Raw genomic sequence first — 14,519 nt, 5'->3', positions numbered from 1 at the left:
TTCAAAAATTGGAATTGCTGATTTATTGGGCTCTTGCTTGTCCCGACAAAACATAAAAATTTGTTGTTTAAAATTTTAGTTCGATCTACCTTTTTTTTATAAATTTGACGAATCGATTCAACATATTTAAATTCTTGCTTTATTTAGTCACCAAAAAAATTCTTGCTTTATTTAATTATTTCATAAAATCGTGATAACAAAATAGGAATTATGACATATCAACTAAAATATATTGTCCTTTTTATGGCTGGCAGCCAATTTTAAATATTTTTTAATTTTAAAATAATATGGTCAAGTTAGGTCAAATAATTGTGCGCTTGAATATAACGAATTAATAAATGAAAATAACGGCTAAACAACATAAAAGATAAATAAATAATGATAAAGAAATTGGAGCAGGGGTAGTCATCAGCACGGACTGATAAGATGGAGGAAGATAACAAAACAATAACAATAGGAAAATTAAAATGTCACTGTCATTTTTTATAATGTCATTTTTACATTATTTTGACTTTATATGTATGCATAAATTTGTAAAAAAAAAAGTAATATTATTAAAATATGAGTGACAATATTTATTTTTTAAGAGTAATTCTAATAAGTGATTATATCCAATTTTTAATTTTGATCTGTATATCATAAAAAGTAACCAAATAATAATTAAAGATGGCCATTTTTTCTTTAATAGGAGGAACAAATTTTAGTTTTGTTGTAGTTCTATCTAAAAGTGACAAGTGGGGAAGTTTACTCTGTCCCGCCAAAAGGCCATATTTTGGTAGGCTGGTCCGTCCCGCCCCACCTAATGAGGCGGTCCTAAAATCTCACCCCTGTCCCGTCTAACTGCGGACTGGCGGGCTAAACCCGCCAAATCTCCTTTTTTTTTTACTATTAATTATTAAATAGTATATATAATTTCATAATCATTTTAATAAATTTATAATTTTTAAAGGTATAAAAATATTATAATTTTTATATTCACAAACATTAAAGTCTTTGTAATTATAAAAATCTAATAAACATAATTATAAACCAAGTTTTCATCCAAAACATAATTATAAATATTATCTTCAAAGAAAAATAAACATAATCCAAAACACTCAATTTTCATCTTCATTCTCTTGTAAATTAGGTTAGGGGAAGTTGGATTTTGGCAAAAAAATTACAAAAATACCCCCTTGCCAAAAAAACACTAAGGCCGACAAAAAATCCCGCCCTGCCCTGCCAAAACCCGCGGTTTAAGCGGTGCGGGTTAGGCGGGCTTTTGCTATTTCGGAGTTCCAATTTTTAAGTCCGACCCGCCATTTTTGGTGGATTACGCGGACTGGGCCGGCGGGTTGAGACCTGTTTGCCACCCCTAGTTCTATCTATTGTGTTTCTGATAGAATATTATGGCTATATTTCTGATCGAGGGGTTAAATATAGTTGGTGTTAGAAAGAGTAAGAGAGAGAGCAGTAAAAAAAGGTTTGTGTATATTCAAGTTGTATGGAATGATACAATATAACAGGGTCTTTATAGATGTTAAGAGAATCGGAATAATAAAAACATAATATCCTATAATAAATATTCAGATATGCTAATTAATGCTAATTGATCTAATTAATCCTAATTATACTCTAACATCCCCCTCAAACTCAAGTGACAACTTGAGTTGAAACTTATTTAAAACAACGAAATAAAAAAAATACATAAAGTGGTAGAACGGCTACAGACGGAACTGCCTGAAGGAATCGCAGACGGAACTGCCGGAAGGAAGCGCAAACGAAACTGACGAAAGGAAGCGCAGACAGAACTGCTATAAAAAAGCGCAAACAAAACTGCCAAAAAGATGGTGAACTACTTGAAAACTGCCGAAAAGTGGTAAACTGGAAAGAGATGGTAAAATGTTAGAGGATGATGAACTGTTAGAAGGTAATAAAAAATATATAGTTTCTTCATGGAAATAAGTAAGCAGCGGATGACAATGGTGTTTGATTCATTAGACTCGAAAAAACACAAGACAGAGAACATAAGCTAATCGTGAGGTGAAAAAGTATCAAAGGAGTGCCAAAAGACAAAGAAAAATGACATAAAAGAAAAGTGTGAAAAAACTACAATGATTTCACCAGGAGAAAAATAACTTATCCTCTTTAAGGAGGAAGCCATAGCTCTGATACCATGTTAGAAAGGTAAGAAAGAAGTGTAGAGAAAATGTTTGTGTATACTTTAGTTGTCTAGAATGATACAATATAGAAAGGTATTTATAGGTGCTTAGAAGATCGAAATAATAAAAATGTAATGTCCTATAATAAATATTCAGATATACTAAATAATGTTAATTGATCTTAATTATACTCTTACAGTTGGGAATGAATAATGCGATGTATGTGAATTTTGATTATGTGGTTGAAAAATAGAAAATTAATTATAGAAATATTGTGGATTTGGACTTTGAAATATATTTGATAGTGTGATTTTTATTTGAATTTTGAGAATTCGAAAGTTGAGATTAATGAATATTTAGACTTTGAAAAATAATTTTAAATAATTAAAAAAATAGTTGAATTGATTTGAATCTATTTTTTTTCTTAAAAATATGTTTTTAGTTTATGGAATTTAAAAAAAATTGGAAAAGATTGGAAGAATTTGATAATAAAAATGGGTTAAGTAGTATTTATAGAATAAAAGAAGTCTTCTCCTAGTGTAGCATGAGAGAATAGAAAAGAAAAATAGAGACAAGGTAGGGGAGTGAGTAGAGATGAGTAGAAAGTTACATTGCGAATAGGCGAGAACTTATAGATTGTTAGAGATCAAACCAAACAAATATTTATACACCTCAAAAACCAACTACAGAGACAACTATATAATAAGTTAGAGATTAAAAGGAACAACACGAGAAGAGAAGTACACTATGACTCTGTTTAAAAATAATCTTTCGAATAACACAACCGTTGAGTGGCTCTAGAAGATTTTTAGCAAAAAAAAAGTGGTGAATGTGTATTTGATAAGAAAGGGTAGGAGAGTTAATTTATTATTATTCACATTCATTAGATTTGCTTCCAGAACATATGCTCTTTGTGCGATACAAAAGCTATATGGATAAGTGGTTTGAGTTGCAAGTTTAGACCTTTTGAGGTAAGATTTAGGAATGTAGAACTAGAGATGTTATATATATATATATAAAAGATAAATTTAAAAATTTATCTATGGTAGATTTGTGTTTTATTTAAAAATTTGTTATTGGTTAATAAATTATTATATACACAAGATAAATTTATTTTTTGGATACTACTTTAAGTTTTGTGTTTTTCTTATGATTTTAGGTAATTTTTGAGTGAAATTGGCAAGTTTTGGCAAAGTCTAATTCAGAGGCGAAGAAAGGAGTGTAGATGTTGTCAAAACTTGACCTCCATGCATTCAAACGAGCATTTCTGGAGCAACAGAGATCCAATTAACGCGCTCTCAATGGTGTTGGAAAGTTAACTTCCAGGGCTTTCCAGCAATAGATAATGGTCTATACTTTTTTTTTGGATTGGACAGTCCAAAACGGGCGTTGAACGCCCAACTTACCCTTTTTCTAGCGTTCAACGCCCATGAGGGACTGAAGTCAGCATTGAACGCCCAAACCCAGCGTTCAACGCCACCAAGGGGGCTCAAGGAAGCACATTTACCCCCTAGTGGGCGCTCAACGCCCACTCTTTCAAGTTGGACGCCAAGCTCAATCCAAACACTTACCAACTGGGCCCAGAAGTGGATTTTCGCACCATTAGTTTAGTTTATTTCATTTTGTAATTTTTAATTATTATTAATACCTTTTTACGTCTAGTTGTTAGTATATATAGAACAAGGATCACCCTTGTTAAAGTACTTTTGCAAATTCATACCTTTTCATATTATTCTCTGTAAAGTATGAGCGGCTAAACCTCCTAGGTTAAGGATAGGAGCTCTACTCATTCCTATGGATTAATATAATTACTTTTCTACTTTAATATATGTTTGATTTCATTCTATGATGCATTTTTGTTCTTCATCTTTATGAATCTGGGGTGGAACTGTTGTATGACCCCTTATTCTACATGAGTTCTTGTGAGTCTTTAGCGGGATAGTATTGAGCTGCAACTTGAGAATGCATCACAGATCCCAACAAGTTATCTGGGCTAATTGAGATATGTGACATAAAATCTCGTTAGTAATGGGTAATTGAGGTTTCTGTGGCACTAAGGCAAGAATCATAGAGCATCATTCTCCGATCCGGAAGATCTGACCTTATCTGTGGCGTTTTGAGTAGGATCAATAGAGATTGAATTGCGTGAACGTCACCCTCTTCCAAATTGAATGATCAGTGTCCTAGTATTTGGTTTGGATAGAGAAGATTAATGACCATTGGCCCTGGCTTAATCACTTACAACCTTGCCATTGAATGAATCACTCATTGTTAAAGTAGTTAGTAAGAAGTATTAACTCGAAAGAACAAGCATCTCCATGGCCTTAACTAATTTCCCATCATTGTTACTACATTTTATTGTTATTGCTTTGTTTATGCGCCGACAACAAAAACCAATCAACTTTCAATTTGTCTGACTAAGATCTGCAGGATAACCACAGATTGCTCAATCCAAAAATCATCGTGGGATCGACCTTCCCTCACTTAAGTTATTATTTAGACGACCCGGTGCATTTGCCGATTCAGTTGTGCGAGTTTCGTTTTCGCACACCAATGGGTTGGATTGTATCAACCGCAGGATGACCTTGCAGATGAGGCTGCTATCCAACTGTCGATGATATTAGAACATGGTGGGTGCTAGACAAGTATGTGCTCCACCAACCCTCTGGACCTCCCTAATGAAATAAAACATCCGTGGTTTGAAATTACACAACATATAGCAATAAGGAAGAAGTAAGTATGCCTCAATTAAACTTGAACTCACCAGTATCTGAAGTTCTGTCCGAGGGCAACATGGAGACTCCATGGACATCTATTTGCAGCTTGACGGTAATGCACATGGTACTTTAATTGGTCCAATTCGATTACTCGGTACTCATCGCTTATGCAAATACTGTAATTCTTCACACCTTGCATTGCTGCATCTCGGTATTTGAATCTGTGGCCGACCCGAAATTCAACCCAACCGTCTAGGTTGTAATTGATGCATGGGCATCTTGGCTAGTTTTACAAGCCATTTTTAGCTAGTTTAGGACTTAGTTTCATGCATTCTTAGGCAATAAGCAAGCATTTGAATTCAATATTATTGCATACCTTCATGCATAAAAAGTGGAGTGAAATCATGAGTATTTGAGAGCATTCAATGCATGAATTAGGAAAGTCAATCAAGTAATATTCATGGCATTTTAAAAAAGGTTTTGCATGACAATGAACTCCAATCTTCGATGCACCTTCTTTGGTTTGTAAAAGGGGAAGCTGAAGCAGAGATATAAGGCCCGGGAGGAGCAAGAAATCAAGCTCTCCCAAGAGCACTCAGCATCTCAAAACTGGATCTCTACACTGGCGTTCTCCTGCAAACTTCAATGAGAATTCCAGCCGCAGCAACAAGTCTCAAAACTGGCGGTCTCCTGCTAACTTCATGGAGAACGCCAGCCTCAGCAACAAGTCCCAGCACTGGCATTCTCCAGCCAACTTCTTGGAGAACGCCAGCCTTAGCAAAGTTCTTCACTGGCGTTCTCCAGCTAACTTCATGGAGAACGCCAACTAGGGGTGGAAATAGGCTAGGCCAGGCCAGGCTTTGCTCTTAACAGGCCTGGCCTATTCTATAACTAAACCTAACCCGATCAAATAACCATCCACATAAGAATTAAAATAATCATCTGCATACCTACTAAAATGATCATCTCATAAATATTTATAATAAAATATAATAAATTTAAAATATTTTATAATTTTGTTAATAATAAAAAATTATTTATATATTTAATTATGTTTTAACAGGCCCAGGCAGGCCTGACAGGCCAATAAGGCTAATTAGTAAGCCTGGGCCTGACCTATTAACATATTAAAGCTTTTAAAAGAGCCTGAGCCTGTGCCTCTTTTATAACAGGCCAGGCCAGGTCAGGCAAAATATAGGGCAGGCTGTAGGCCCCTGACAGGCCGCCTGACCTTTTTTCACCCCTAACGCCAACCTTAGATGATCATGTCAAGACCTCAAGGCCATGTCAACCCCACCAACCTTGCCACACCTCACCAAACTATGCCCACGTTCTCTACTGACGTTCTCCAGCCAACTTTATGGATAACACCACTTTCACCACACCCTCAAGACCATGACAACCTCACCAAACTTGTACCCACGCTCCCACTGGCATTCTCCAGCGAACTTCATGGAGAACGCAACTTTGCCAAGCCTCATTCCTATGTCTCTTGTACCGACGTTTTTCACTGGTGTTTTCCAGCCAACTTCATGGAGAATGCCACTTTCCACGCTCTCTCCAAAGTTCTCCAGCAAAGTTTTTGGAGAACGCCACTCACTCCCCATACTTGACACCCCCTTGACAAAACCTTGACACCTTTGTCACAACCTCAAGGCCACACTCTCCCTCAAGTGCTCCCAAAAACGCTAGTTCAAGCCTCAGCATGATGGTGTCATGTTCTCAGGGGGCGCTCTCCAGCCAACTTGCTAGAAAGCACCAGCATCAAGTCACGCTTTCAGGGGGCACTCTCTGGCAAACGTAGCATTCTCCTGGGAGTGTCCACGTTCTTCTCCGACGCTCTCCAGAGAGTGCTTCACAAGAAAATGCCTTCGATAAAATTTAAAGAAGATTTTGGGATCTGTGCATACGCACAACCCCTGATGCGTACGCACAACAACTGGCGCTCACTTTTCAAGTTCAGCAAAGAGCGCCAGTTTAGAACGCCAGGATGCCAAGCCCAGAAGCCCAAAAGGGAAGTACATCAAAGTAAAGACTTAGGAAGCTTATAAATAGAAGAAGTTTTGAACTGAAATGGGGATAGAAAGCTAGCTTGAGCACATTACACATTCTAATCCACTTTACATTTTCTTACTTGTAATTAGTTTAGATTTACTTTCATGCACTTTATTTATCTTTTAGGTTTTTCTTGAGCTATGACCAACTAAACCCCACTTCATTGGGGGAGGGAGTTCTATTGTAATTTGATGGATCAATAGCAATTCTTGTTTTCTTCTTCTCTTCATCTCTCTTTGATTTGCTTGAAAGATTTCGTTCTTCATTCAATTATTCAATTGTCTTGGAAAAGAGATTGAATATACATGGATTCCATTTGAACCTTGGAAGAGGAATAATGGAATCATGCTAGAAATTCTTTCTCATGCTAGACTAGATTAGGGGTTGGTCGGATATAGTGACATATAATCTTCCTGATGCTTTGATCTAGAAAGGTGTATGGTATAATCAGTGACCAATCTTCATCTCTTCTCATGAGCAATTAGATCAAGAAATTGGTAATTGTTCAAGTTTAGAAAGATTAATTTGCCAAGGAATTGGGGTTTAATCACTCATGATTGCCACCAGTTCAAGAAGGAGGCAACCCAGAGGAGGAATATGACTGGGAACAAGCAAATTATGTGGGCAATTTATCTAGACAACCTTATGATCCTCATGCCAAGACTTATAACCCTGGATGGAAGAACCACCCAAACTTTGAGTGGGAAAACCAGCAAAATCAGACTTAAGATCACAGACCACAAAATCTCAACCACTACAACAATCCTAACCACCAATCCTCCAATCACAGACCATACCAAAGCTCACATAATACTACTTTCCAATCCCACTACCAACCACAAAACAACCATCCCCAACTTCCAATTCCCAACCCATCATCACATCCTCCCTCTGAGGATAAACTCTCAAGAATAGAAAACTTGCTTGGAAAACTTTTGGAAGAATCAAAGGACACAAATGCATTCAAGGAAGAAGTGAGATCCAACATGCAAAACCAAGGGGCTGCCATAAAAAAACTTGAGGCACAAGTTGGATACCTCTCCAAACAGATCCCCATGCCTACTCACACCTTCCCTAGTGACACTATGGCTAATCCCAGAGAAAAGTGTAAAGTCATTACACTTATGAGTTAGGAGATTTTGGAGGAAGAGACCACCAAGTAAGAAGAATAGAACAAAGAAGCTTCAAATAAGGCATTGGAAGAGTTAAAACACGAAGGGAGCAGCCATGATTCAATGGAAAAGGAAACCCTGAGACCTTATATGCCAAAAGTCCCATATCCTCAAAGGCTCAAGGGAAGCACCAAGGAGAAGAAATACTCTAGATTCCTAGATATATTCAAATCACTCCATATTAACATCTCCTTCATTGAAGCTCTCCAACAAATGCCACTATACATCAAGTTCATGAAGGAGTTGCTGTCCAGAAAAAGTCCCTTAAAAGGAGGACAAACAGTGGTGATGACCAAGGAATGCTGTGCTCTCATTCAAAGGGACTTACCAACAAAGAAAAAGGATCCAGGAAGCTTCCATATCCCTTGCACCATAGGTGATATGATGATTGATAGAGGATTCTGCGACCTTGGAGAAAGTATAAATCTGATGCCCCTATCCCTCATGAAGAAGCTTCAGATTAATGAGTTGAAGCCTACAAAAATAGTCCTTCAATTGGCTGACAAATCTTGCAAACAAGCACTCGGAGTTATAGAAAATGTGTTGGTGAAGTTAGGAAAATACTTTCTCCCTACAGACTTTGTCATTCTTGATATGGAAGAGAACCACCTTTATCCCATCATTCTCGGAAGACCATTCCTAGCTACAGCTAGAGCACTAATATATGTTGAAAGGGAGAAATTGATGCTAAGAATACATGATGAGCAGCTAGTTTTCCATATCTTCAAGACCATGACTAACATCCCTCAAGAGAAGAAATGCATAAAGATTGATTCTGGAGAAGCAAAGGGAGCAACCAAAGAATCAAAATCAGAGCCTCTGAATTCACCTTGATAGAGAAAAAGGAAGCATAAGTGGTGTAACAAGCTGGAAGAATCAAGGAAGAGCTAGGGCCACAACCCCCATATGAGATAATCAACAAGGGTCCTCCTGACAGCAAAAACACAAACAAAGAAGCATTATCTGAAGAGAAGAATCTCAAGAAGAAGGTGCCAAAAGGTTGGAGAAATAAGAAAATTTCCACTGAAAATTTTTCACTAGGGGACAACGTAATCCTGAGCCACCAACCAACAATACCACTTCAATTTGCTGTAATACCCTCTCAACTCCCTGAAGTATACACAATAAACAAGGTTCTCTCATTGGAACATGTGAAGATCATCAGGGAAGGAACTAAAAGAAAATTCACTATGAGAGGAGAAGATCCGAGACATTATCATCCCCCCTAACAAGGGACAACCGTCAAGCTAGTGACATTAAAGAAGCGCTTCATGGGAGGCAACTTATGTTTTATATCCTTTGAGTTGATGCATTGGTAGTTAGCAATAGAGTAGTTCTCATTATGATTCAAGACTAAGAAAATTTAAAATGACAAGAATCTCATTGAAAATTTGTATGAAGCATATGGTGAACATCAAGTTTGGTGTGCTCAAGGCACCCTAAGATAGAGAAAAAAAAAACCTTGAATATGTATATCTTAGGAGTCTGATTAACATTTTTAGAGCACATAACCAAACACTAAGTTTGGTGTTCCATGTATGTTATATACATAAGTATTTGGAGTCAATAGATCTTGAATCATGTGAAAACAATTAGTTTTTTTTATGAATTTTGAAAGATAGTAAAAAAAAATATTTTTATGTTTTGCCGCCATTAATTTAAAATTTTTTTCGGGTCTTTTTTTTGAAAAGGGAATCTTGAAGAAGAGACTGATGGAGGTGACCATGCTAGCAAGGAGTTCGGTCACTTTATGCTAAGGAGCTAGAGGTTTGGAGCATTTAAAGGAACTAGCCACATGTCCTTGAATCTTGCTCTTTGGGAAGAGCCACTTACACGCATTGGCTAGTTTCTGTTGTCCTATTTTTCTCTTTATGACCGAATTCAACAACTCCAACCATACTCATCCCCAATCCTTGTCTCCAATTCCCACAACATGCACACCATTTGATCAACACAATACCTATCACCACCTTCCATTAGCACCAATATTCCACTTATAAATACACAACCCCTTTCCTAACCGAACTCACTTCCCTTAGCTTTATATTTCACTTCTAGCTTTCATACTTTAATCTCTTGTTCTCACATTCTACTCCTTTGGCTTCATATCCTAAGCTATTACTTCCACGCTTTATCCAGCCATCTTCTTTTCCCCTTTTGCATCTTCACCTCAATTGACACCCCTTACTTACTTGATACATTGCTTCACTAAACTCAACCTCATGGCCTCTTCTTCTCACATAAAGAACAAGAAAGGGAAACAAGTAATGGAACAACCCAAGTTTGACGAGGAAAGATTCAAATCCCACTTTCACCAACTCCAATTCACTGGGTGGATGATTAAGAAGGAGGCAGTACCTGAAGCCATCTTCAAGCTAGAAAATGACTTCCCTGCAATGAGTGAAGAGATTCATAAAAGAAGGTGGGAAGTCCTTTGTGATCCACCAACATGGGTAAGCTTGAGGATGGTCCAAAAATTTTATGCCAATGCCGTAAGAGAAAATGAGGATGATCAACCCTTCAAGAGCTACGTAAGAGGGGTGGAAGTGGATTTTAGTCCAAAGTCAATAAGGAAGGCTCTTAAGATCAAACCAAGAGCCTTTGAGCAAGCAAGTTATGAAGAGAGGCTTCATCATGACCCACAGCTCGAGGATGTGGCAAGCGATATTTGCATGATAGGCACAGACTGGAAAAGAAACTCCAAGGGAAGACCGAGACAACTAAGAAGAGGTGATCTTATTTCTGAGGTGAAAGGGTGGTATGAGTTCGTTAGGAGGTTAATCAACCCCACCTCAAACACATCTGAGGTCACCATCAATAGGGCCATCATGGTACATTGTATCATGAAGGGACGAGCAATTGATGTGCCTGAAATCGTAGCCGCAAGCATTCAAGATATATCTAAGAAAAATGACGAAGGAGCTAGACTCGGACACCCAAGCATCATTCATCGTCTATGTGAGAGGTCAGCGGTCCAATTCGAAGATAGGAAAAACCTTTAGGTGCCAATTTCTAAGTCCATAGATAAGTTGATAAACTACTATTTCATGGTTTATCTTGTACTCAATTGAGGGGTTTTTATCAACTCTTTACCCACTTATTCATACTATTTGCATGGTTTTATATTTGCCTTCCTAATTATGTGCTTTGATTGAAAACATGCTTCTTTGGCCTTAAGTTCCCTATGTTTAATCCTCTCTTATTACCATTAGATGTCTTGATATGTGTGTTAAGTGATTTCATAGATTACAGGGCAGGAATGGCTCAGAGGATGGAAAGAAAGCATGCAAAAGTGGGAGGAATACAAGAAGTTGGAGAAATTGCTAAGCTGTCCAGCCTGACCTCTTCGCACTCAAACAGCTATAACTTTAGCTATAGAGATCCAAACGACGCAGTTCTAGTTGCGTTGGAAAGCTAACGTCTGGGGCTTCGATTTGATATATAATATACCATAGTTTCTTTGACGCTAAGTGACGCGAACGCGCACTTCACGTGGATGCATTGCAGTGACAAAAATCAGCGTGGCAGATTTCTTCTCCAGCGATTTCTGGGCTGTTTTCGACCCAGTTTTCGGCCCAGAAAACACAGACTAGAAGCTATAAAGTTGGGAAATCCATTCATTCATGAGAACAAGCTCATAATTCATAATTTTAGTTTTAGATGTAGTTTTTAGAGAGAGAGGCTCTCTCCTCTCTCTTAGGATTTAGTTTTAGAATTTAGGATTATTTCTTCTTTATCACAGGTTCAATGTTCCTCTTATTTATTTTCTACTTTTATTATATACTTTTAATTATTATTTATCTTTTCAATTTGGCTTATGCTACATTCATGTTATGATTTTCTTAATTAATATTATTTGAGGTATTTCAGATTTAAGATTGATTTGCTTTATTTATATTGATGCTTTTAATTTAATTTAGATATTTTCTCCCTTTTGGCTTGGGTTAAGTAATTGGTAACGCTTGAGCTGTCAAATAAAGCAGTGGTTGAAATTGGGAGTTGCTCCAATAACTCTAGTCTTTCCATAGGAATTGACTAGGACCTGAGGATTAAGCTAATTAATCCACTTGATTTACCTTCATAGTTAGAGGTTAACAAAGTAGGATTAAAATCCAATTCTCATCACAATTGATAAGGATAGGATTTCCAATTCTAATACCTTGCCAAGAGTTTATTTTATTATTACTATTTTATTTTTCTTATCATTTAACATACTGGTTCCTTACTTTCAAAACCCCCAATTTACAAGACTCATAACTAATAATAAGAACATACTCCCCTGCAATTCCTTGAGAAGACGACCCGAGGTTTAAATACTCAGTTATCAATTTTAAAGGGGTTTGTTACTTGTGACAACCAAAATATTTGTAAGAAAGGACTTTTGTTAGTTTAGAAGCTATACCTGCAACGAGGATTTATCTGCGAATTTCTAGACCACGCAAAAGTTCGCTCTTCAAAATGGCGCCGTTGTCGGGGAATTACAAACGTGTGCCTTATTATTAGTTATTGTAAATATTTGCTTTTTGCTTGTTTATTTATTTTTATTTTTGTTTTTATTTTTTCTTTTTCGTAAATTAAGAGGTTATTGGTTTTTGTTTAGTTATTAAAAATTTTTTTCAAAAATTTGTTCTTCGTGTTCATCTTGATCTTCAAGTTGTTCTTAGTTGTTTTCTTCATTTTGATCTAAAAATTTTAAGTTTGGTGTCATTTTATTGTTTTTCTCTTTCCTCATTTAATTCAAAAATATCTTTTCTCTTTATTTTTAATTGAATTTTCGAAATTTGCATTTAAAAAAATTCAGATTTTTATTTTAAAATTTTTATCTTATCTTATCTTATTTCAAAAATCAAATTTCAAAAAATTCAAATTTAAAAATTTAAATAACCTTTTAATTTAAATTTATTTTTATTTTCGTTTTTAATTTTTATTTGCTATTATGAGTTCTCACCCCTCTCGCTTTGAGTTTGGTTCCAATGTTGTTGCAAAGAATGGAAATTATAACAGGAACATGCATCAAGGTCAAAACAATCAGAGATAGAAGGAGCCACGAGGATCTGTTCAACCCTTCCGGCAACAACACCTTCCACAGTACCACAGAAAAAGACCATTTCACGATGCATACCAAGACAATAGTTATGGTGGACCCTTCCGTGACAATCAACATCCACCAAATTACTATAGTCAAGAGCCATTCCAGGGGGCATACCAAGATGATAGATATGATGGACCCCCATCATATGCCTATGAACCTCCTCAACACAACTTTGAACCACCACACTCACAAGCCAACTACCACCATTCACCTCCATATGACCCTAACCCGCATCCACCATACCAACCACCTTATGAGCCAAATGAACCATACACAGAACCACCCCCATTCCAACACAACTACTCTCATGAACCACCACCTCAATATACACCATCTCCTTATCATTATCAAGATGAACCACCTTCCTATTATGAACCCTCTCTCCCAACCAATGAACCCTCATATCCACCCCAACCTCCAATGGATGACAGACTTCGTGTTATTCTTCAAGGGCAAGCGAAGATGCAAAGGAGTGTACTGGAACTCACTACTGCCTTAACCGAGGTAGTAAATATAATAGCTTCCCGACATCTGAGCACTCAAAGTACTCCCATGGCTACATGCGGAGAATCAAAAGAAGAGCAAAGCATGAAGGAGACACTAAAAACTTCGGTGGACAATGAGGAACATGGCTTTGTATTGGAACAAGTGGAGGAAGCCATAATTGTTGCAGAGGAAGAAGTGGTTGAAGATTTAGGAGATACAAAATCTTCATGGGAAAGTCAAGTTATCGAGCCTCCTTCAAAGACGTTTGAAATTGATGTTGAGGAGGGTGTACAACCTCCAAGGCATATCATGGCTAAAGACTTTGAAGAAGTTGATCAAGAGATGGAGATTAAAGAAGAGGAAGAAGCTTGCAAAGAGGTGGAAATTGTCAAGGAAGAACTCAAGGGAGTAGAGCTTGATATCACTTTTCCAAAGTTGCTGGAAACCTCTCCACCTAAGTTGCCATCATCCTTCACAAGATTCAAGTGGGTAAAATCCATATCTCTTAGCTTTCTAATTCCACTTGAATATGGGCTACTGGAGACGGATGGTCAACTTAGAGCTCTTTGTGGCATTAAGAGTAAAAGAAAGATGGTTAGTGGTTGGAGTTGTCAAGCAAGGTTCAACATGGTTGTGTGCTCAAAGTTTAAATGCAAGAGTTGGTCTAAAGCTCAACTGAATGGGTCTAGGAAGTTGTTTGGATGTCTCGGTGAGAATTTCAATTACCTGCCACCCGGATGGAATCATGATGATCAACAAGAAGACGGGTGCAAAAGCAAGGTTTAGGACCCTGGAATTTAGCCTAACAATCAACACTCTTGGGGCCTTGTCACTTACTTTAAATTACTTGAAGGCT

The 14,519-nt window shown here is 37.1% G+C and overlaps 1 protein-coding gene across 1 annotated transcript; it reads left to right on the top strand.

Moving 5' to 3' along the window:
• On the top strand, nt 8,149–8,919 carry LOC107620231. Its single transcript, XM_016322425.1, has one exon. It carries the CDS (start codon nt 8,149–8,151, stop codon nt 8,917–8,919), a length of 771 nt encoding a protein of 256 aa, XP_016177911.1.

Source organism: Arachis ipaensis, chromosome B10, assembly GCF_000816755.2.
Source record: "Arachis ipaensis cultivar K30076 chromosome B10, Araip1.1, whole genome shotgun sequence".
Taxonomy (NCBI): Eukaryota; Viridiplantae; Streptophyta; class Magnoliopsida; order Fabales; family Fabaceae; genus Arachis; species Arachis ipaensis.
The sequence above is the reverse complement of the archived record's forward strand: the minus strand, read 5'-3'. Positions and strand labels throughout refer to the sequence as shown.

Bases quoted from the DNA above. Each gene is read 5' to 3' on its own strand.
- LOC107620231 (XM_016322425.1), top strand. From the start codon at position 8,149: ATGGAAAAGGAAACCCTGAGACCTTATATGCCAAAAGTCCCATATCCT.